Genomic DNA, 20,759 nt, shown 5'->3' on the forward strand with positions numbered 1-20,759 from the left:
GTTTCTCCCCTGGTTGTTGTCCCAGTTCCTTGTGCTGCCCCTTCGGTTCCTCCCTTGGCTGGTTGTCCTGTGGCTGCTTTTCCTGGTTTATGTGTGGTCTTTTTGGGTGCTATTTATTATGGCCTTTTAGGTTACTGTTTGGATGCTGTGCTGGACTGAACTTTTGGCCTTCTAGTTCACATAATTTAATGGGTTAATTAATGGTTATGGTGGCTCTTTGGCTGCCCCCCTTTTTCCCTTATAAATATTAGATGTTTTGTAATGATAAAAGGATGTTATGATGCAATTTTTGGAGCCATAAAACTAGGGGTGTCAATTTTTGACACGTCCCGAACCCGACCCGGAAAAATCCGGGTTCGGGTCAATATGGACCCGAAACGGGTCGGGTTCAACAAATCAACCCGTTTTAAGAATCGGGTCGGGTTCGAGTTGACCCAGCAACCCGAAAATGACCCGAAATTGACACGAAAACTCCTATTTGACCCGTTTTTGACCCGAAAATCATTTTGGGTTGTAATTTTAGTAAGCTTATATGTCCTCTACTTAATTTAGCTCATAAATGTTTTTATGACTACTTTTTTAGTTCATAAATTGAGTATTTATGTTGGTTCATTCCCGCCCCCCCTCCTCTTCTAAAAACTCTTTGGTTTCCTCACCTAGCTCCCCTTTTCATGATTGCCCTTTCCCCTTCCCTTGGCCCTTCAGTTTCTTCCTGGTGTTGTTTCCCGTGGCTGGTTCTTCCCCCTTGTTGGGTGCTGGTTTTGGTCCCCTTTGTGCCCCTTCGATTTCTCCCCTGGCTGCTGTCCTGGTCCCCTTTGCGCCCCTTCAGTTTCCCCTTGGCTGTTGTCCCAGTTCCTTGTGCTGCCCCTTCGATTCCTCCCTTGGCTGGCTGTCCCGTGGCTGCTTTTCCTGGTTTATGTGTGGTCTTTTTGGGTGATATTTTGGAATAAATTATGACCTTTTTAGGTTACTGTTTGGGTGTTGTGCTGTATTGAACTTTTGGCCTTCTAGTTCCCATAATTTAATGGGTTAATTAATTAATGGTTATGGTGGTTCTTTGGCTGCCTCCCTTTTTCCCCTATAAATATTAGATGTTTTGTAATGATAAAAGGATGTTATGATGCAATTTTTGGAGCCATAAAACTAGGGGTGTCAATTTTTGACCCGACCCGAAGAAAAATCCAGGTTCGGGTCAACGTGGACCCGAAACGGGTCGGGTTCGGGTTCAACAAATCAACCCGTTTTAAAAATCGGGTTGGGTTGACCCAGCAACCCGAAAAAGACCCGAAATTGACACAAAAACTTCTATTTGACTCGGAAACCCAAGATTGACCCGAAAATCTAAGATCGACCCGATTTTTGACCCAAAAATTAGCAATTTTAGGTCAACTTCGGGTCATTCTTGTCGGGTCGGTTGACCCGGATCCGAATCGGGTCGGGTTCGGGTCCGGAAACCTGACCCGTTTTTAAAAATGGGTCGGGTTCGGGTTGACGCGAACATTGTCGGGTCAATTTCGGGTTCGACCCGAGCCCGACCCGTTGACCCGAATTGACACCCCTGCATAAAACTGAGGGTTTTTTCATCTTCATTGGAAAATCTTACGAGCTTGTTCCGTGCTTCTCTTCTCCTCTAGGAAAGCTTGCGAGCTTGTCCTCCCTTCGTCTCGGACTTCTTATCTCGTCCTTCTCCCCGCAAGTGTCCAACCCACCTGCATCTGTGTTCTCCAACGATGGAATGCAAGTTTAGGTGTTTAATTTCATGTCAAAGTTTGTAAGAGTCGCGTTTGATAATATAAAAGTTGTCTTTTGTTATTTCAAGTTATAAAGAAGAGTATCTTTGTTTTTTATTTTGTCTAATTTTTGAGAATTTTGTGTAATTTTCTATTATTCGGGGAAGTGTTTCTTTTTGTTGCAAAAATTAGGGGTTTTCCTAATTTTTGCTTGCATCAGCCCCACTATTGTGGGTGGCGACAGTAGAGGAGGCGCTACTAGCCCGCTGATGTAGAACATATATGAAATTATAATTTAGATATGATTTTGCATGCTTGATGATTAAGAGCAAGTTAATTAAAGCTTTATGGTGAGTTAAACAATGAAATAAACACAAAGAACGGTAAACACAAGCTTAGGTCAAGTTACTTACGAAAAGTAAAAACCACATAACAATCAATTATTCTTGACGTTGCATACGAGATGAGTTTCAACAAGAAATCCCTAATCTAACAATAAGAGTAGTGCTATGAAAGTTCTCTCACATAATTCCTATTAAACACGGAGCGTTGCAAGATTTTGCATTAATCAATCAAAACTACAAGTAAGGATCAATGAGGAAGGTATGAGAGAAGGCAAGAGCTAACCCTTTGCTAAGATTCAACCTTCTCGCAAGCTTGGACAGCAGTTGGTGGCTTCTTGGACAGCTCGGACAGCAACAAATCCAAGCTTGAACCTTTGGACAACAAGTAGCCAATCTGGGACAGAGATTCCTGACAGTTCCAGGCAGCAACGGTCGCTTCCAAAGGGGCTGGACAGTAGTGAACTCCAGCTGGAATCACTGGACAGAGCTAACAGGAGGTCTTGGAGAGCAGCTTTCTAGGGTTTGGAAGGGTTGACAGCAGGGGCGGAGCCAGAAATTTTTAGGAAAAGAAAAGAAGTAATGGAGGGATTTGAATTTTGGAGGTGTGAGGGTGAGGGTATGGCCGGCGGCTAAACTAGGAGTAGGTTTAGGGTTTGTGGGTTGAATGGCTTGGTGGTGGGAGAGGGAGGGCCGGTTTGGGTGTGGAGGGGAGATGGGTTGGTGGGGGGGAGTTGGCCGGCGGCAAGGTGGAGTGTGGCTAGGGAATCCGGCGGCTAAGTGGTTAGGGGGCCTAGGCCGGCGGCTAGGAGGAAGGGGAAGGGAGAAACGAAGCCAAAAGGAAGAAAGAAAATAAAAGCCACGAACCCGAACGCTTCCAAGGTTGGTGGACGATCCGGTTCCCTCTCTAAGGGTTCTCTCCAAAGCTCTCACGCTCTCAAGCTCTCAAGACAAGAGTTGTAGGAAATTTTCTTATTATCATCCATTAACCCTCAAAGAAAAAGATGAAAACTTTAAATAACCTATACAATAAGAAAATACATAGTACTACTAAGCCCCTAGGGCTTACACATACCTAAGCCCTTAAGTAAGGACAAAATGGAAAAGCATAATAAAACTTCATAAAGAAAACTAATACATAAAAAATAAATATGAAAATAAAAAATAGAGCAGTGTAATCGTGGCCGTAGATCGACGGCTACGCCTCTAATAAACTTTTCATGTCCTGATGTCCTCATCACTCGCCTCCTATAAACAAAAACCGGCCTTGGACAGGCTGGTTCAGGAGGAACCAGCCTAACACGTACGCTCATTTTTATATTAGTTCTTTGTGATTAACTGTTCCATTGCATCAGTTTTTATCTATCATGCTTTGCTTGATCATGTCTTTACTTTGGATGATTTATCTTTTCAGTTTTCAAATTGAATATGAACTTCAAGGGAGAAAGGGAAGGTGAGAATTACATGTACACGTTGAGGATGATCTATGTGTACGTGCAACACATGATTTGATACCCAAAACTGCAGCATGCTCAATAAAAGACATGTTGAACCATACAGCCATATTATGTTTTCTACGAGATAGTGTAGAATTTGATGCCTTAAAATAGTGGTGCAACAGAATGTCATCTTTTTGTGAAGAAGCAACAGGATATTGCTTTTTAATTAGAGGAAAAGATTTAGTGATTGAATTAATGTTTGGTGATAAAACTTTGTGCTTGCCCAGTTTATAGGACAATTTTCATTTTTACATTTTAACATAACAAAATGAATCTTGTTATTGAAGCTATTTTGAACATTTTAGTCATATTTTAAAATATGTTCAAATTAATAATATTGCTAATGAAGAAAGCACCAAAAAAGGATGGTCTCAACAGAAAAGCTTGATTTAAACTTTTGATCTTTTTTGCAGACTGATCAGAAGTTACGTGTCTGCGACATATGTGGAGCTTTCTTAAGTGTTTATGACAGGTAAAGCTCAATTGTATGATGGCATCTTCAGTATATTGTCACTGGTTATAAAGTACAGTTTAAGATCGTCAGCTTTTGACCCTGAAAATTGCGCTTTTATCAGCTGGCTTTTGGGTCCAGTTCTAGGAGGAAACTTTTGCTGCTAATTAATGTGCGTGTTTTCTATTTTTAACGTAGAGTAGTTAGAAGAATTGATAGGGTTAATGACGTTGGCTGAACTTGAAGGAATTTTTTCTACAAGTTATGGTTCCCTTGTGAATGGGTTTCCACTAATTACTGTCTTTTAGTGACCGTCGATTGGCTGATCATTTTGGAGGGAAGTTGCATTTGGGTTATATGCAAATCCGTGAGAAGCTTACTGAACTTCAGGTTAGGTTTACATCTTTTCAGCTTTTAATTACTTTTTTCTATTTTTCTCGTTATGTCATTCCGTTACGATTGGATCTATTCTGTTTTATTTGACTGAATGGTACTGCAAGCTTATATCTTATAAAAATGTAATATGATTTCTTATATGTTTAAGGCTTTATTTGGGACGGCTTTTTTTTGTACTAAAAAGCTGCTTCAAGAAGCAGTAAAAAAGCCGTCCCAAACGAAGTTTAAGTAATCTGGAATCTGCTTGTCATCTTATTAAATTTCCTTGAAGTCCGAGCTCTGTAAATGCTGGTCAGGTGCCGGTTATGTTTGACCATTCTTCAATAAAGAAATTCAGTTATATTTGGCATCAGTGAGTTTTCTAACCTTAACTAGCAGATAACTATATGGTCTCTTTCATTTTTATTATTACTTATTTAATTTGGATACTATAATGGTTATCCGGAGGGTTCAAAATAGCGGTGGTGGCAATTTGTGGCTTTCATAATCAAAATCCTTGGACTGTCAGCTCTCCGTTAGTACAACTACGGTATACACAAGTGAAAGAATCTGTGAGTTGTGCAACAGTATGTAAAGTATATGAATTTGATGCCAAATCATTTTACTAATTTAAATTTCAGATATAGTTCATTGATCTTGCTTTGCTTTGCTCGTTTATTGCATATGCTTTGAATTTCTTACTTAGAACTGATTCAACAAGCATCAAATGTATTGTATTAACAGCTGTGTTTGTTTTGTTTTAATTCAATATATGATTTTTTTCAGAGTCTTTTATAATTTATGATTTTGAAAGCTTAAGGCTTTTTAGAAATCCTTTTATTGGATCTGGAGAAAAACTATACAATTTTTTTCTATTCATTCTTGCACGTTAATATTATTGGAATTTTGATATTCATATGTCAAATTTAATGTGTCTTCCTAGGTATGGCTAGTTTTAATTTTTATTTTATTATTATTATTTTGTATTTTCCTGCAATTTAGTGCTTCTCGCATTTATCGGGTTGGAGGACCACCTTTATGGGATTGGTTGCATAGAAAGTTGCATTATTTCTGTTCTATGTTCAACTGCATAATGTCTTAACCGAATTTATCTAGCACCATTAGAGTTATTTCTAGTTTTTTTAAAAATTTGTTAAAATATTTTTTTTCAAATTCCCTATGATTTGGTTTATTTTTTTGCTTATTTGACGAGGAATACTTTAAGTTCTAATGCTTAAATAGTAAACTTTGTTTTCTTGAAAATCAAGTATTGGAGGATTGTAACACTGAAAAGTGAAAGAGAACTATGCCTAGAGAAAACACTTCGGATCTGTTATTTGTGCGCCATGTTGTGTACATTTTTTACTTCCATGGGATCAAAAGGCCTTAAGAGTTGCTGAAAATTATGCACTAATGCAAGTCTTTGGCCTATATAATATGAAATTTTGTTCGATTTGGAAAACTTGTGCATCTTTTCTTGCTATTTGTCTGAGGAATTCTGTTAGTACTGTATTTAATGGTAGAATTTGGTATGGCTCAAATGCTAATCAACTACCGGAAGTGCAACGACCATTACATTGTCACTGAACGGGATTTATGGTGATACTTGTTAAGGGTTTTGTAATGTTTAATTTATGTACTGTCGCATTTTTAACCTGATGAAATTACTATTTTCAGTATATTAAGGTAAATAACTTGAAATTTCCCTTCATTATGTTGGGATATTTGTTCATATTTATAGTAGCTTATCATGCTTTAGGAAAATAAGGGTCATGCTGTTGTAATGTGGCGATAATTTTTGAATTTCAGTTTTGTTCCATCATTCCATGCTCTTCATTCTATTATGTTCGCAATTTCAGATCTTCATATTATTACCAATTTTAGATCTTCGAGCTTTTTGGCTTGAATATTTATCACTAAATTTTGTTTATACCTTTTGTTATTTCTTTTCTTGGTGCTCTACATAATTTCATTTGTATTATCCATGATTAGTTGCAACTTCTGACAAGATATTCCTGTGCCAACTAGCCAAAGTTTGTTTTGCATTGTCAATTTATCTATCAGGAGGCATGATGTTTTTTTACTTGTTGATTTAAGAGGCCAAATTCTGCAATGAATCTCTATGAAAATCTTTTATATGGGTCTATAACGGTAAAACACTAGGGCTTTTGTTTGTAAATTACAACGCTAGCTTTCTAAAAGCTTGTTTAATCCATGTGTTTCTGTGATGTACTTATTTGTTACTGCATCATTTTTGGATTGCCAGCTGAATCTTGAAAATCTGTGTAACTTTAATTCTCAGATGCTAAGGGCATGATTGACAGCACTTTTTTTTTGTTATAGATTTTGGATAAAATATGTTTGGCAAGTGTTTTTATCTTTTATTTAAAAATATCAAATTATTTTTAATACACTAAAAAAAATTTAGATGTTTTTAATTTTTTTTTTCAAAACATTAACTCCCAATTAATTGACCTCGTGCACCACGCCAGCTAGCCCTACACATAACTATGACCAACCCTGCACTTTTGTTAGCCAACCTTGTCGCCCCCAGGACTAGCCCTAAACCTGTATGCTGCCCAGCTCCACGCTCCTTGCCATGCCACCTCACTCTCTTGCCTTACCGTGCCCAACCTCGCCATTATGCCTCTAGCTAGCCTCGCCTCTCATGGCCTTGTTCTCTCAAAGTAAAAACAAAAAAACAACTAATATTTATTTATTTTTTATTTCACAGTAAAACTCAAACAAAATGAATGAAAAATTAAAATAAAAAATGAAAAAAGGTCCCAAAATCAAACCCCCCGCCCCCAAATAAATAATGTATACTTAAATCCCCTTGTTTTGATGTGAAGTTATCTTTCTTGCTATCTTTAAAATAATAGTAAATCACTTTGGGCTTGGTTTGCTAATATATTATTACTGGATTTGCCTTTCAAGATTCAGTCATGTGTTGCACATGCCGCACCTTCCTGGCTTAACTTCCATGCGCAACACACATTCAGAGATTGTCATATAATACAACACAACATTAATGTAACATTACCAGACACTTTTGATTTAAAACTTTCAGTTTGCCTATTCTGTGATCTTCTAATGATGCATATTGAAAAATTTTGGTGAATTCTAGAGCTCGACTTGTCCTAGCTTTTTGTTTATGTTCTATGGCTTTGAAAACTTCAACTTTGAATTTCCTCGTTAACTCCTGTAAAGAAGCAAGGATTTTGATGAATATTTTCTTCAAGTACTTTGGCAAAGTAACAAAAAATTTAAACAACTTTTGCGCTTGAAGGCATGAATAGAAGATACTACATTACTACTCATGTGGTTTCCTCATGAAAGACTTCTTTAGCTATTCTTCGGTTATCAAAGGCAATACTTTGGATGGTTGTCTGACAATTCAGAGGCATGAATGGCAGCACTTTTTGTTGTTATAAATTTTTTGGATAAAATATGATTGGCAGGTGTTTTTATCTTTTATTTAAAAAAATTAAATTATTTTTAATTCACTAAAAAATTTAGATGCTTTTAATTTTTTTTTTCAAAACATTAACTCCCAATTAATTGACCTCGTGCCCCGCGCCAGCTAGCCCTACACATAACTATGACCTATGATGCACCGACACAGACACGGCGACACGGACACAACACGACACGAACACGGGACACGACAATTTTTAAAAATATAGGACACGGGTGCGGCATGAACACGACATAATATTTTTTTAATATAATAGATAATAATTTTTAAAAATATAGGACACGAACACGGCGTGGACAGATGACTCTTTTGAACCTTCACCTAATCCACCCCCACTAGTAGCAGAGCTCATTTTGCTAACAAACCAATCATAAATATGAATACACCAAATTAAATTGATATGAAGTGAAATCAAAATATCCCAATAATAAGACAACATGAATACAACAATATACCAGTCTGCCGGGGGTCCAAGGGGGCGTTGCCCCCGGAACAAAATTTTATTGTAAGAGTAATTTTGAAGTTCTGATTGTTTTTAAAGTTCGTAAGTTGTTTGTATGGGAAGATATCGAGCAGTACCGAGCATGTAACTAGCGGTACTGAGCGGTACCGAGCATGTACCTAGCAGTACCGAGCATATACCTAGCGGTACCGAGCATGTAACTAGCGTTACCGAGCATGTACCTAGCAGTACCGAGCATATACCTAGCAGTACCGAGCATGTACCTAGCGGTATCGAGCAGTACCGAGCATATATTGAGCAATACCGAGCATATAGTGAGTAGTACCGAGCATGTACTGAGCGGTACCGAGCATGTACCTAGCGATACCTCATTTAATAACAGGACACGCATGTCCGACACGCTTGTCCGATTTTAATTTTAATTTTTTAAATTGAAACACTCCAATGCCGTGTTGGACACGTGTCCATGCCGTGTCCGACACGTGTCAGACACTACATACCCTCTTTAAGTGCCGTGTCGGTGCATCATAGACTATGACCAACCTCGCACTTTTGTTAGCCAACCTTGTCGCCACCAGGATTAGCCCTAAACCTGTATGTTACCCAGCTCCATGCTCCTTGCCATGCCACCTCACTCTCTTGCCTTACCGTGCCCAACCTCGCCAGTATGACTCTAGCTAGCCTCGCCTCTCATGGCCTTGTTCTATCAAAGTAACATAAAAACAACTAATATTTAATTTTTTTTTTATTTAACAGTAGAACGCAAACAAAATGAATGGAAAATTAAAATTAAAAATGAAAAAAAAGGTCTCCAATGCCCCCCTAAATAAATAATGTATACTTAAATCCCCTTAGTATGATGTGAAGTTATCTTTCTTGCTATCTTTAAGATAATGGTAAATCACTTAGGGCTTGGTTTGCTAATATATTCATGCAGCACCTTCCTGACTTAACTTCCATGCGCAACACGCATGCAGAGATTGTCATATAATACAACACAACATTAATGTAACATTACCAGACACTGTTGATTTAAAACTTTCAGTTTGCCTATTCTGCGATTAATAGACGCACCTTCTAATGATGCATATTGAAAAATTTTGGTGCATTCTACAGATTGACTTGTCCTAGCTTTTTGTTTATATTCTATGGCTTTGAAAACTTCAACTTTGAGAATTTCTTCGTTCAAATTCCTGTAAAGAAGCAAGGATTTTGATGAATATTTTCTTCAAGTACTTTGGTAAAGTAACAAAAAATTTAATGGACTTTTGCGCTTGAATTCATGAATAGAAAGATACTACTCACATGTGGTTTCCTCATGAAAGACTCCTTTAGCTATTCTTCGGTTATCAAAGGTTACTTTGGATGCTTGTCTGACATTTCAGAGGCAGAGTCGGCATGAGTGGAAACCTGGTCATCTCCATTAAGATTTATGCTCTGTTAATGCTGTGAGTGCGTTTTTCGTTTATATTTATGTGCAAGGAGATTTGCATAACAGTTTGTCTACATGCAGGATTTGCTTTAACTAAGTCTATCTTGTTTTGGTGAGTGGGCTTTCTCTGAATGTAATCTAAAGAAAATATTTTGCTGTTTAAAGAGATTCTAAATTCTTCTCTATGAATGCATTTACATGATTCTGAACCTAGAGAAATTCACAAAAGTTAGTAAGTCTTTTTTCTGCGATCGTCTCTTGAGGCATGTTGTCTTGTATTCCATTTTTTTAGTGATATGGGAATAAAGAGTCTTGTTTTCTTTCCCATGATTTCCATCTGATTTTGTCATGCAGTTTACAGATGATATCATTCCATTTTATATGTTAACAGTAGCGATTCATCATCATTTTTATTCTTCTTTGTATTTTGAAGATTAACATTAAGTTGAACCAGGAGGAAGGAAATAAGTCTAGAAAGAGAGAGCGGTCTGAAGAGAAGAGAGAGAGATCTGAGGATCGAAGGTATATTGACTCGTGATGAACCTCATAATTAGTCTAATGATTTATCATCACATTCTTCATCCCCCATTTCCCCATATTGGCAACTTCGGCTGATCATTTGATATAATCTCCACTTGTTTAGGTCCAAGGAGCGTGTTCGGGACGATCGAAGTGATCAACGGGAAAGAGGGCGTGAATATGATCGGCATGCTAGGGAGCATGATAGGAACCATGATAGAGATCGGAACCATGGCAGAGATCGGAGCTATAATCGTGAACGTGATAGGAATTTAGCTCGATCTCGGCATGATGATTCCCGAAGCCGGCAAAGATCTCGGTCTCGTTCCCCTGAACGTTCTAGAGATTATGATCGGCATAGGTAATATCTATTATTTCAATTAAATCCTGCAAATAATCTTTAGCTTGTCCAACTGCACTATCGAACACTTTTTAGAAAATATTTTGCCATAGAATGGTGAAAATCATACACTCTGTCATAGTTCATTTTAGTAAGCCATGAATAGCTTCATTGCCGGAAAGTGCAGTGTTGTTTATAAATGCGAGTGCCTTTTTTCAGCATTCACTCAGTTTGAGAGCTTTTTTTTTGGAACACAAAATGCTCAGAATGCAACAATAATTGATACTAATTTACTAAACAGTGAAGATCATCTCTACCTCAATGATACTTCTATATTTGATTCCTATTTCTCAATCCTAGTAAAAACTACTTAATCCAATTCTTGTGGCCTCTACACTTGTTGTACAGTCATGAATACATTCAGTAATAAGTGAACATAACTATGTGGTATGTGTAATATCAACTTCATTTTGTAGTATTTTTTGCATGTATTAGTTAATAGTTACGGTACCAGCGGTATTTTGCTGTTTGTGGCCTTGGTTTGACTCTTGTGCTGCGTGTGCCCTATTTTTCAAAATATCATACTTTTATCAGCCTCCTTTAGTGAAACACAACAGTTACAATAAAATTTGGAGGTGGACATACTTGACAAAAGCTCTAACAGCTTGAATCGTATCAGCAAGAAGATTTTTCCTTCGGAAAAATTGATTGGAAAGTAGTTTTAAAGAGTTCGAGCATCAAGAACAGAAAAATATAATCCAGCTTGAATGAAGTCCTGCATTTTTTTCCTTTCCATTTGTTTTTGTGTTAGGCCGGTTCACCTTGAATCGGCCCAGCCGGCCTAAGGGCCGGCTCAACTCTACTACAGGAGGTGGAACTTGTCCGCCTCCAAGGATCTTGCCCGCCCACTTTGAGGGCCCCACTAGTCCAAGTGAATTCAAATTGAAAAGGAGGGGGCGGCTAAAGCTTGGGAGGGAAATTAGATTAGAAAAGTTTTGTATTTAAGAGCATGATATGTTTAAAGAAGAATTATGTTTGGATTTGTTCTCAATTAGGGTTTCTTGGCGACTTGGGCTCTTGAATCTCTTGTCTAGAGATTTGAGAGAGACGATTCTCCTCCCGAATTGAGGATCCCTTGTATCTTTATTTCGTTCTTGTTTCGCTTTGCGTTCTATAAGATTATCTATCGTTTGATTGTTCTTCCACCATATTTTCATCGGTTTTCTCATTTTTGTACCGATTATTGTTATGTCTGCTTGCTAACTCAAGTATTTCTCATTAGGGTTACTTGCGAACTCAACTCAAGTATTTCCAATCATTTTGTTTTAGTTGTAATCAATAACCATTGGTGCTAATAATCTGCTAACTCTTGTTGCGTTTTCAGACGCCATGATCGACGCTGAAGCTCCGACTCAATGCAGATGGGTGATGAGCATCAGACTTCCTTCCATGTATTTTCCAGTTGTGGAAAAGAGATTTTATGCCCCCAATGTGTGATTGTTATATGAAAAATATTCAGTATTGCCAACCAAAGGAAGTATGAAACAAAGGCTTTATTTTGTACAAATTTTCTACTATTTTTTCAGTCAAGCTGCTCATGTACTATGTACGATCACTGAATGTTTGATGCTAACGTCCAAACCAATTATTCTAATGCTTAGTTTGCTTAAGCTAATGCAAAATCTAACAATTCTTCATATGGATTTTCAGGATTATATGATTATGGGATCAGATTGTATAATATATTGGTCATTTTTATGAGTAGAATGGAATTTTCTATCATATCTGTTGAATAGGCTAATAAAATTACATTTAGCAAGCTATAATCCTTGAAATTGCATCTCTGTACATCTGTTCTTTTTTAAATATTAGCTAAAATACTGAAAATAATTTATTATTTCAAAATTATTAGCCTTTTGTAGTCTATATATGTCTGTTATTTTGCTTGATTATTTGAATTAGGTTACCGAGAACATTATATAAATCCCCACATTCACCATGCTTGTGCATATGTTACTATTAGCCTATATATATACTGGCTGTATAATTTGAACGATATTGAAATTAAATTAGCCAAAATGAGTTCATGCAAACAAAAAAAGCACAATTAGAACTCATTGTATTGAGATTACTGTATTGAGATTTCAATTGGGATGGCTTTTTTATTATTTTTTAAAATAAATTTTTAGTGTAAATATTTTAATTTTTATATTAAAAAGTTATTTTAAAAAATAGTAAGAAAGTCGTCTCAAACAAAACCTGGGACAAAACTTAAATAAAACTCACTTTCAAATTGCATAAGAAAATGTAGAGAAAATTTTTGAACTATGTATTATTAAAAATTTAAAATTATCAATTACAATTTTAATACTGTCAAAATAAATAACTTTTTTTTATCAAATTTTGATGAATATATATTTTTAAAGTATTAACTTGTATTAAAACATAAAAAGTATAGTTTACATTAACATTATATTTTTTAATTTTTTCCTCTTTTTTATTTTTAATTATTTTTAAGTATATTTATTTAATATATTTTTCACTTAATTATTTTATAAAATTTACTATAGCAAATCACCCGTTTAACGGGGCAACTTACAATAGTAATATTTTTTTAAATAAGTTGTATGTTAGTTCGGCGATTGAGACACGAGTTAGCAAGTCTAAGTCAGCATAAGTCGCCCGTTTGATGGATGACTTTGTCTATTCTTAAATTTATTTTTTCAACACTTAATTGCATTATTAAAATTTTAATAATACCTAGTTTAAAAATTGGCCAAAAATATATGCATTTTCAATATTTCCATTTACTACAAATATATTTAGTGTTTGGAGTTCAAAGGAACACTTATTGCCATAACTAATATGAATTGAAAATTACATAATTTCATCAAATTATAAACATTTGCATTTTACATCCTCATTATAGATTGAAACAATAGGATGAATCAATGTAAGAAAAAATGCATATAAATAAAGAAATACTGAGTTAGAGAGTTTCATTCATCAACTTCCAGTCCTGGTATATACTCCAAGCTCACATCAAAAACAACAGGGCTGTTAGGTGCCACTCTTGGCCTTCCAGGTGCTGAACTGAGGCCTTTAGGAAAAGCCAGCTGTTAAGAACAATGCAAACATGGTTGGCTTTGACAATCTTAATTGAAACAAAGCTTTCGTTTGGAATAGCTTTCTTATTGCTTTGTAAAACAGTTTTTGAATTATAAATTTTTGTACTAAAAATATACTTCAAAGAACAATAAGAAAATTATCCTGAACGAAAACTTTAGGAAAACAAAGAGACCACTTCCTAATGTTTACTTTCATATTGCCATTTTAAAAGCTACCAAACAGCTCTAGCTAAAACAATATGTTATGTGGTTCTCAAAGAAAAGGGCATATATCTAAGGCTTCGTTTGGGACGGTTTTTTTATTGCTTTCTAGAACGGAGTTTTACTACAAAAAGAATTTTTTTTTACTAAAACTCCGTTTTAGAAAGCAATAAAAAAGCCGTCCCAAACGAAGCCTAAATTTGGTCGGCAATCTTTTAGATTAATGCTTCGTTTAGGACGGCATTTTTTTTTGTTTCTTAAAGTAGCTTTTTAGTACAAAGTTTTTAATTTTTGTACTAGAAGGCTGTCTTAAGAAGCAAGAAGAAAGCCATCCCAAACAAAGCCTAAGATTTCATTTGGGACGGCTTTCTTATAGTTTTCTGAAGCAATTTTTTAGTTGTACTAAAAATTTACTTTAAAAAAAAATAAGAAAGCCATTCCAAACGAAGCCTAAATATTCTCTAGCTTCCTGTGAAATTCAATTTATAGCCATGTTTTGAAAGTTATAAAAAATGGCATTCCCATAATAATAATACAACTTAACTGGTCCTGGTATGAATAGTCGTCGTTTCCCTCCAATTTTCATGCTCAATATCCCTTCATCAAGTCCCTTTATTACCTATTATAGAAACATAATTAACTCAGTTAAAATTTCTTAAGAACTATAAGAAAGTTGTAGCTAGGATTGTAAATGAATAGAGTCAGAGTTGAGAAGTATAATATTTAAGGATATCACAAATATGCAAAGTAAAAATTAAAAAAACATAGAATATTAAGAATATAATCAGCATGTGTGTAGTTACATACCTGACCAGAACCAACACGAAATATGTAAGGCAAACCTTTCTCCAAAGAACTGAAAGCATTAAGAATAAAAATAAATTATAGCAATATATATATATATATATATATATATTAAATTTTTTACATGTTTTAATAGTCGTAAAAACTGATTCTAATCCTAAGGATAATTAAAAAATCTAAATCATATTCCTATTATTACTAGGGGTGTCAATTCGGGTCAACGGGTCGGGTTTGGGTCGAACTCGGAACTGACCCGACACGGTTCGGGTCAACCCGAACCCGACCCGTTTTTAAAAACGGGTCAGGTTTCCGGACCCGAACCCGACCCGACACGAATGACATGAAAGTTCACCTAAAATTGTTAGTTTTCGGGTCAAATTGGGTCAATCTTCAATTTTCGGGTATAATCGGGTCAAAACGGGTTTCCGAGTCAAATAGGAATTTTAATGTCAATTTCGGGTTGTTGGGTCAACCCGAACCCGACCCGTTTCGGGTCCGGGTTGACCCTAACCCTGATTTTTTTGGGGTCGGGTTCGGGTCGTGTTTTGAGTCGTGTCAAAAATTGATACCACTAATTATTAGGATTGTAAATTAGTCGAATTTGGGCAAGGTTAGTATTTGTTAGACTAACTCATTAAAAAAATGAGCCAATTTTTTATTTTTTATGTGCTGTGCATTTTACTTATTATGTTTTCAAATAAGAAACCTACTTTAAATGATTTATAATTTAAAAATATATTGGTCGCAACATAAATATTTATCCAAACTGAGTATATACATCTGCTAACTGAGTTGAAAATGCTAACCTGTCAAATATTTGACCATTCGGTACCATGGCAACATAATTTGCTGCAACCTGAATGGTATAGAATGCAAGTTCAGCTCCATAGTTGAAAGAATTATACAGAATCAGTAATTGCTGCACACATATCATTCATAAATTCTTTGACTCAATTTGATAAATTGCCTTTCCAGTTTTCAAGCATCATCTGCCTGGATCAAATCTTTTAGGTAGGGACGTAAGAAAATCATAACATTTGATGAATCGCTTGATAAATGTTTATATAAGACTCGTATATGTTTATGTATTTAGATAGTTGAACCAACAAGAACAAAATTTTTGATCCTTGACATATAAATGAACAAGAAGCTTAAGGTTTCATTTGGACGGCTTTCTTACTGCTTCTTAAAGCAGCTTTGTAGTAAAAAAATTAAAATGTTTGTACTAGAAAGCTGCTTAAAGAAGCAGTAAGAAAGCATCCCCAAAAGAAACCTAAATTGATCCGCTTGCTTATTTATATATGTGAATATATTTGTTTTTTATTTAATAAGTAGCTCGCAAAATCATATAAAATGCTCATTTCATAATAATTCAATAATTTTTTATTAACTTATTCGATATTACTATATCAATATTCTTATACTTTATGTAATTTAAAAGATATCAATTTAAAGGGAAGTATAAATTTGATGAAATTATTGAGCAAAATAACTAGATTGATAGATTAAAAATCTCACCTATTTGTTTAAATCATTAACATCTTACATATAATCAGCTAAGCTCGATTAAAGCTCTATTATGGCTTGAAATCAATAAAACAAAGTTAATAAGTAATCTTAAACAATATTTTGAAACTCATATCACATTAAAGATCAGCTCGAGCTTCATAAGAAAATAGATAAACTAGTTGCCACCATTCTAAACACATAAATGAAATAAGATAATTCAATACTTTCCTTCACTCATAAATTCAAAATATGTGATGCAAACGAGAAATAGCAGATTAACAAATAGCTATTGATGAGAAACAAATAAATCAAAGAAATGACCATAAAATAATGTTGTTTTGAATGCTAATGGGTAATGAAAAGATACCTGAAAACCAATAGGTGGAGTTGGACCAACACCAACTTGTATATCCTTATACTGCAGACCAGTTTCTGTCGTTACCACTGGCACCTAATTACAAGAGAAAGAGAAATTAATGAACAATTTACCGAACTTAGGAATTATCCATGGAAGATATCAAGACCTTACAACATATAGAGATCAATCCCAAAGAGCAGAGAGGGAAGAGACGGACTAAGCTTAAGAGAATTTCTTATATGGATTGGATTACAAAGGACTCACATTTGATCACTTAGAGAAGAGAATCTGTTAAGACTTTGAGGATCGAGGATAAACGGTGAAACAAATTCACCGGAAACTCGATGAAAATGAACAGTTGAGGTAGAGGGAAGAAATGATTCATCAATACCATTTTCTCCCGAAGATGAATTATATAGAGTTACAATATAACCCATGACTCATTTGGTCAACTATTAAGCTCAAGACTAAAAAAGACTATTAAATTATCCATTCCATTTGTTAATGTCAACTTAAGAGTTCCATATTTTGCAATAGTCTCAGCTATAAAAAAGCATATAAAATAAACGAGACAATATGAATCAAAGAGTAGGTAAAGCTCAAGGAGATGCAATCTCACCCTACATTTTCAAGCTCCTTCTCACATGCTTCATCACAAATTCTTGGTTTTTGCTCCTCAGGCAACCCAGCTCCATTTGTTTTAGCTGTGGATATTCCAAAAGCAGTAGATGCTGAAACCAATCTGAGAATGGTTCTTCGACTAATCAGAGTGTTTTCCTCAGTAAATTCCTCCACACTGGCAACTATTCTTCCAGTGCTTGAATAAAAGCATCTTAGTTTAAAATTTGGCATCTTTTTTGGGAACATCTCATGGAAACAACAGGGGGATCTCTTAGTAGAGTTTATACCTATACAATGACAGAACAGCTTGGCTGAGGTGAAGTTCAGCAAGGAAATATATTCTGATTAAGCTAAACAAATTATACATTCTTTACAGGAAATCAAAATATGCAGACCAATAAAACCCCTCTTAAGATACGTGACTATGCCCTAATAAATCGAAATATCGTTAGAAACTTTTCAAAACTGTGTTTTTCAAGTGAACTGGTTCAATAATATCTCTAAAGTTTGAGAGATCAGTATTCTCTTAAGAAAATCCCAAATTTAGGAACAATGGACAAAAATTCAACAATTTCTGCAACTCATTCCTCCCATAACAGAATGCAAGCTAACGTAAATCGTCTTTCCCAAAAAGAAAAACCAGGAGAGATTATGAACTAACAAAAAGGCCAAAATAAAACCTTAATTACGCATTCAACATAAACAACTGGACGGTAAAATTAAGAATACTAAGCCAAATCACATTTTCTCAGAGTGTAATTTATTATTCCAACAGCTTAATTAGAAGTGAAGAGTGGAAAAAAGAGAGACCATAGGAAACCAGAAGGGCCGAAGGAGAGGAAGAAGCCATTGGCGTCCTCTGAAGCTAAAGAGATTTGTATTTCCAGTGGATAAAGTAGCTAAGTAAGCTGGAGACGAAGAAAGGACAATCAGCCACTCGTTATCGACGGAAGGGTAAGCTGCCTCGCGGTACTATTTAAAACTCTGGGTTTTTGGTATCCTATTTTAAGTAGGATTTAAATGAGATTTAATTAAAACTAAAAATAATTATTTTCATTCTAAATTATACTATTTTTATAAAAGTCATTTTAATCTCATTATTATTTAGATTAAAAAATGAATAAACTCTGTCATCCATAGAATTTAATGAATCGAAATAATTTTACTCTTTCACAAATCTTAAAATTTGAAATAAATAGTCTAATAATTTGTAAATTTAAATTTTTTCCTTCTGTACATATTGAAGAAATATTCATTTCGATTTACTTAGTTGAAGGACAAGATCTAAATGAGACGATAAGTTGGCGAAATTTAAGGGAGCTGTATTATTTATTTTATTTAAAAAAAATTACAATTATTACAAATATCATTCGAAATTAGACTAATCACAAATTAACATTCATCGCAAACAAAAAAAAAAATTACACAACTAATATATTAGATAAGATTTTGTTTAAAATTTTGCTGTGCTAATCATTCAAATTGTTTCAATATCCGAGATCAGTATGCCCATATGCTTTAGTTTTTTTATTACGCAGCGAATACATGATCGTAGATGAGTGTCTTTACTCTTACAGATAAGATACAAAATGAGTATATTCGTGAAAAGGTTGGAGTAGCTCCAGTGGAAGATAAGATTAGAGAGAGTCGTCTTAGATAGTTTGGTCACATAAAACAGCAACCTTACGATGAACCGGTTAGAAAAATAGAGGTATTATTTGACTTATATTAAGAAAAGTAGAGGTGGAACTAAAGAGACTTGATTAGAGAATATTATAAATGATCTTTCCTTATTAGATTTAAACGAGAATTAGACTTTTAACAGGACAAAATGGAGTAAAAAGATTAATGTAATCGACTTGATATTGTTGTTGTTGTTGTTTTAGTGAATACGTAATATGCACTCATAGAAATTAAAGTAAAATCATGCACTATTCATATGCTAAGATAAAATTATTTTGGCAAGTAATTCCAATTGTTTAAAAATTGTGCACTATTTTAAAAATATTTTATCAAAATTGTGCACTATTCATATTCATATTTAAAATGGCCTCTAATTTTCATAAATAAAATAAATGTTTACAAAGTTAAGAGAAAATTATTTTACCAAGTAATTCCAATATCTATTTTAAAAATATATTTCATAACAAAATTCACAGAAAAAATTCGAATGAAAGGAGAAAACAATAGTTTTTCTTATACTGCGAAACAACATAAAAGTTCAACAAAGTCACCTTAAAAATTTTGTATAATTTAATATAATGAAAGTATTCTATAAGGCACAAAACAAATAAAATTTTTTTCTCATATATATACTAATTATTAATATAGAGCACAAATACAAAGTAAAATCAATAAATATAATTCTTTTTCACTCAAATTTTCTCCAAATTAAAATAAGATATAAAATGTTATTATGTTTGATTTGATAAAATTTAGAAGTGAAGCAGATCAAATTCATAAATTATATATTTAGATTATTTGCAAATAAATTTAATAATTTTGACATCCATTTTAACCAAATTTCAATAAGCATATATCCTCACCGAAAAAAATTTCGTACAGTAATCATTCAATATGACAATAATATTTTAAAGAAATAGACAACCTTCAGAGTTCGCGAATAAATATTCTGTTCCACTTCTCAGACATAACAGCCTAAGAGGAAATGTTGGAAACTAAGCACCGTTCATTTCCTGATGAGATTGGGTAGATTTGAAATCAGCAACAGATTTTTCAAATGTAGACCTCACATGCTGGCATAATAAAATCAGATCTTGGAAAGATTCTTTCAGCACATCCTTTGCAGAATCACCTGTTTTCAAATTAAATTACAAGAAAAAAATTTGTTATATCAATTTCATTCATGTGGCCATGTCTACTTTATGTTACAACTAAAAGTAAAATAAAAAAGAGAGTTTTGCAGTTATTATTGCTGAAAAAATCCATTTGGATCAGTTTGATAGTAATTCAACATGACTTGTATATTTTTCGTGCTTAATCGAGTCGAGTTCAGGTTGAAATCTTCCACCAATTTCAGAAATAAGTCAAGTTTGGGTTGACTAGACTTAGATTAGGCCGTTTATGAATCAAATCCTAAAAATCAAACTTGGCATGTTAAATCATTTTGACAATCCTGATTTATCCTTGCATAGGACCATCAAGTAAGAAAACAAGTGAATTTTCTAAAAGCAAAATGATGGAAATAATAGAAAACATTGCAGATAAAGATAAAAGAGGAGCTTAATGTACCTGTAGTTTGAACTCTTATGTTAACCTTGTTTTCTGATGGATGAGGAATACTGTACCCACAAAATTCAACCCGAGGGCTGCGTCGACAGAAGACAAGATAAAGAAAAAACTTATTAACACCACATTTATCAGCAAAATTACAGTATAGAGTAGTAGAGTAGTATAGTATAGTTATATTATAGTATAGTAGTATAATATAGTATAGTAGTTGTAGCAGTATAGTATAGTAATAGTATAATATAGTATAGTAGAGTAGAG

At 34.4% G+C, this 20,759-nt stretch overlaps 2 protein-coding genes and 1 long non-coding RNA gene across 11 annotated transcripts in view; 1 reads left to right on the top strand and 2 right to left on the bottom strand.

The window, feature by feature from the left end:
* The window catches only part of LOC110111830 (putative RNA-binding protein Luc7-like 2), a 34,377-nt gene extending 22,052 nt beyond the window's left edge, over positions 1–12,325 (top strand). The window contains exons 9-14 of one of the 8 annotated variants that reach the window (XR_002304929.2): positions 3,984–4,042; positions 4,330–4,411; positions 4,714–4,769; positions 4,865–4,983; positions 10,224–10,291; positions 10,413–10,462. Coding sequence is in view for 3 of the 8 variants with exons in the window: in XM_020843859.2 (XP_020699518.1) it covers positions 3,984–4,042; positions 4,330–4,411; positions 10,224–10,291; positions 10,413–10,649; positions 12,013–12,031 (465 nt within the window). In the remaining 5 variants the exon portion in view is untranslated. Of the gene's footprint in view, positions 1–3,983; positions 4,043–4,329; positions 4,412–4,713; positions 4,770–4,864; positions 6,739–10,223; positions 10,292–10,412; positions 10,650–12,012 lie in introns of those variants that run through there. The other 7 variants (XR_002304931.2, XR_002304928.2, XR_002304930.2 and 4 more) reach the window with 7 other exon arrangements.
* Positions 12,326–13,463: 1,138 nt separating this feature from the next.
* On the bottom strand, positions 13,464–18,196 carry LOC110111825 (peptidyl-prolyl cis-trans isomerase FKBP16-3, chloroplastic). 2 transcript variants are annotated; one of them, XM_020843847.2, is made up of 7 exons: positions 18,060–18,196; positions 17,253–17,536; positions 16,638–16,721; positions 15,568–15,617; positions 14,765–14,813; positions 14,502–14,576; positions 13,464–13,744 (listed from the first exon to the last, which is right to left on the bottom strand). In XM_020843847.2, exons 1-7 carry the CDS (start codon positions 18,097–18,099, stop codon positions 13,628–13,630), a joined length of 699 nt encoding a protein of 232 aa, XP_020699506.1. In that variant the 5' UTR covers positions 18,100–18,196; the 3' UTR covers positions 13,464–13,627. The 2 variants fall into 2 exon arrangements, with proteins under 2 accessions (XP_020699506.1, XP_020699507.1); XM_020843848.2 differs by lacking the exon at positions 18,060–18,196 and adding an exon at positions 17,619–17,948.
* A 1,791-nt stretch (positions 18,197–19,987) lies between these two features.
* Positions 19,988–20,621, bottom strand: LOC114579681. The gene is made up of 2 exons (XR_003700766.1): positions 20,502–20,621; positions 19,988–20,064 (listed from the first exon to the last, which is right to left on the bottom strand). It is a non-coding gene; the product is annotated as an uncharacterized LOC114579681 (long non-coding RNA).
* Positions 20,622–20,759: the final 138 nt, after the last annotated feature.

The sequence above is a fragment of the Dendrobium catenatum genome, unplaced genomic scaffold (genome assembly GCF_001605985.2).
Source record: "Dendrobium catenatum unplaced genomic scaffold, ASM160598v2 fragScaff_scaffold_621, whole genome shotgun sequence".
NCBI classification, from domain to species: Eukaryota; Viridiplantae; Streptophyta; class Magnoliopsida; order Asparagales; family Orchidaceae; genus Dendrobium; species Dendrobium catenatum.

What these genes read in the sequence shown, in the direction of transcription:
- LOC110111825 (XM_020843847.2), bottom strand. Translation starts at nt 18,099, where the DNA reads ATGGCTTCTTCCTCTCCTTCGGCCCTTCTGGTTTCCTATG. An exon ending in AATGGTCAAATATTTGACAG is followed by an intron (nt 14,814 to 15,567) that starts GTTAGCATTTTC and finishes TAATGCTTTCAG; the next exon opens with TTCTTTGGAGAAAGGTTTGC. An exon ending in TTCGTGTTGGTTCTGGTCAG is followed by an intron (nt 14,577 to 14,764) that starts GTATGTAACTAC and finishes TTTCTATAATAG; the next exon opens with GTAATAAAGGGACTTGATGA.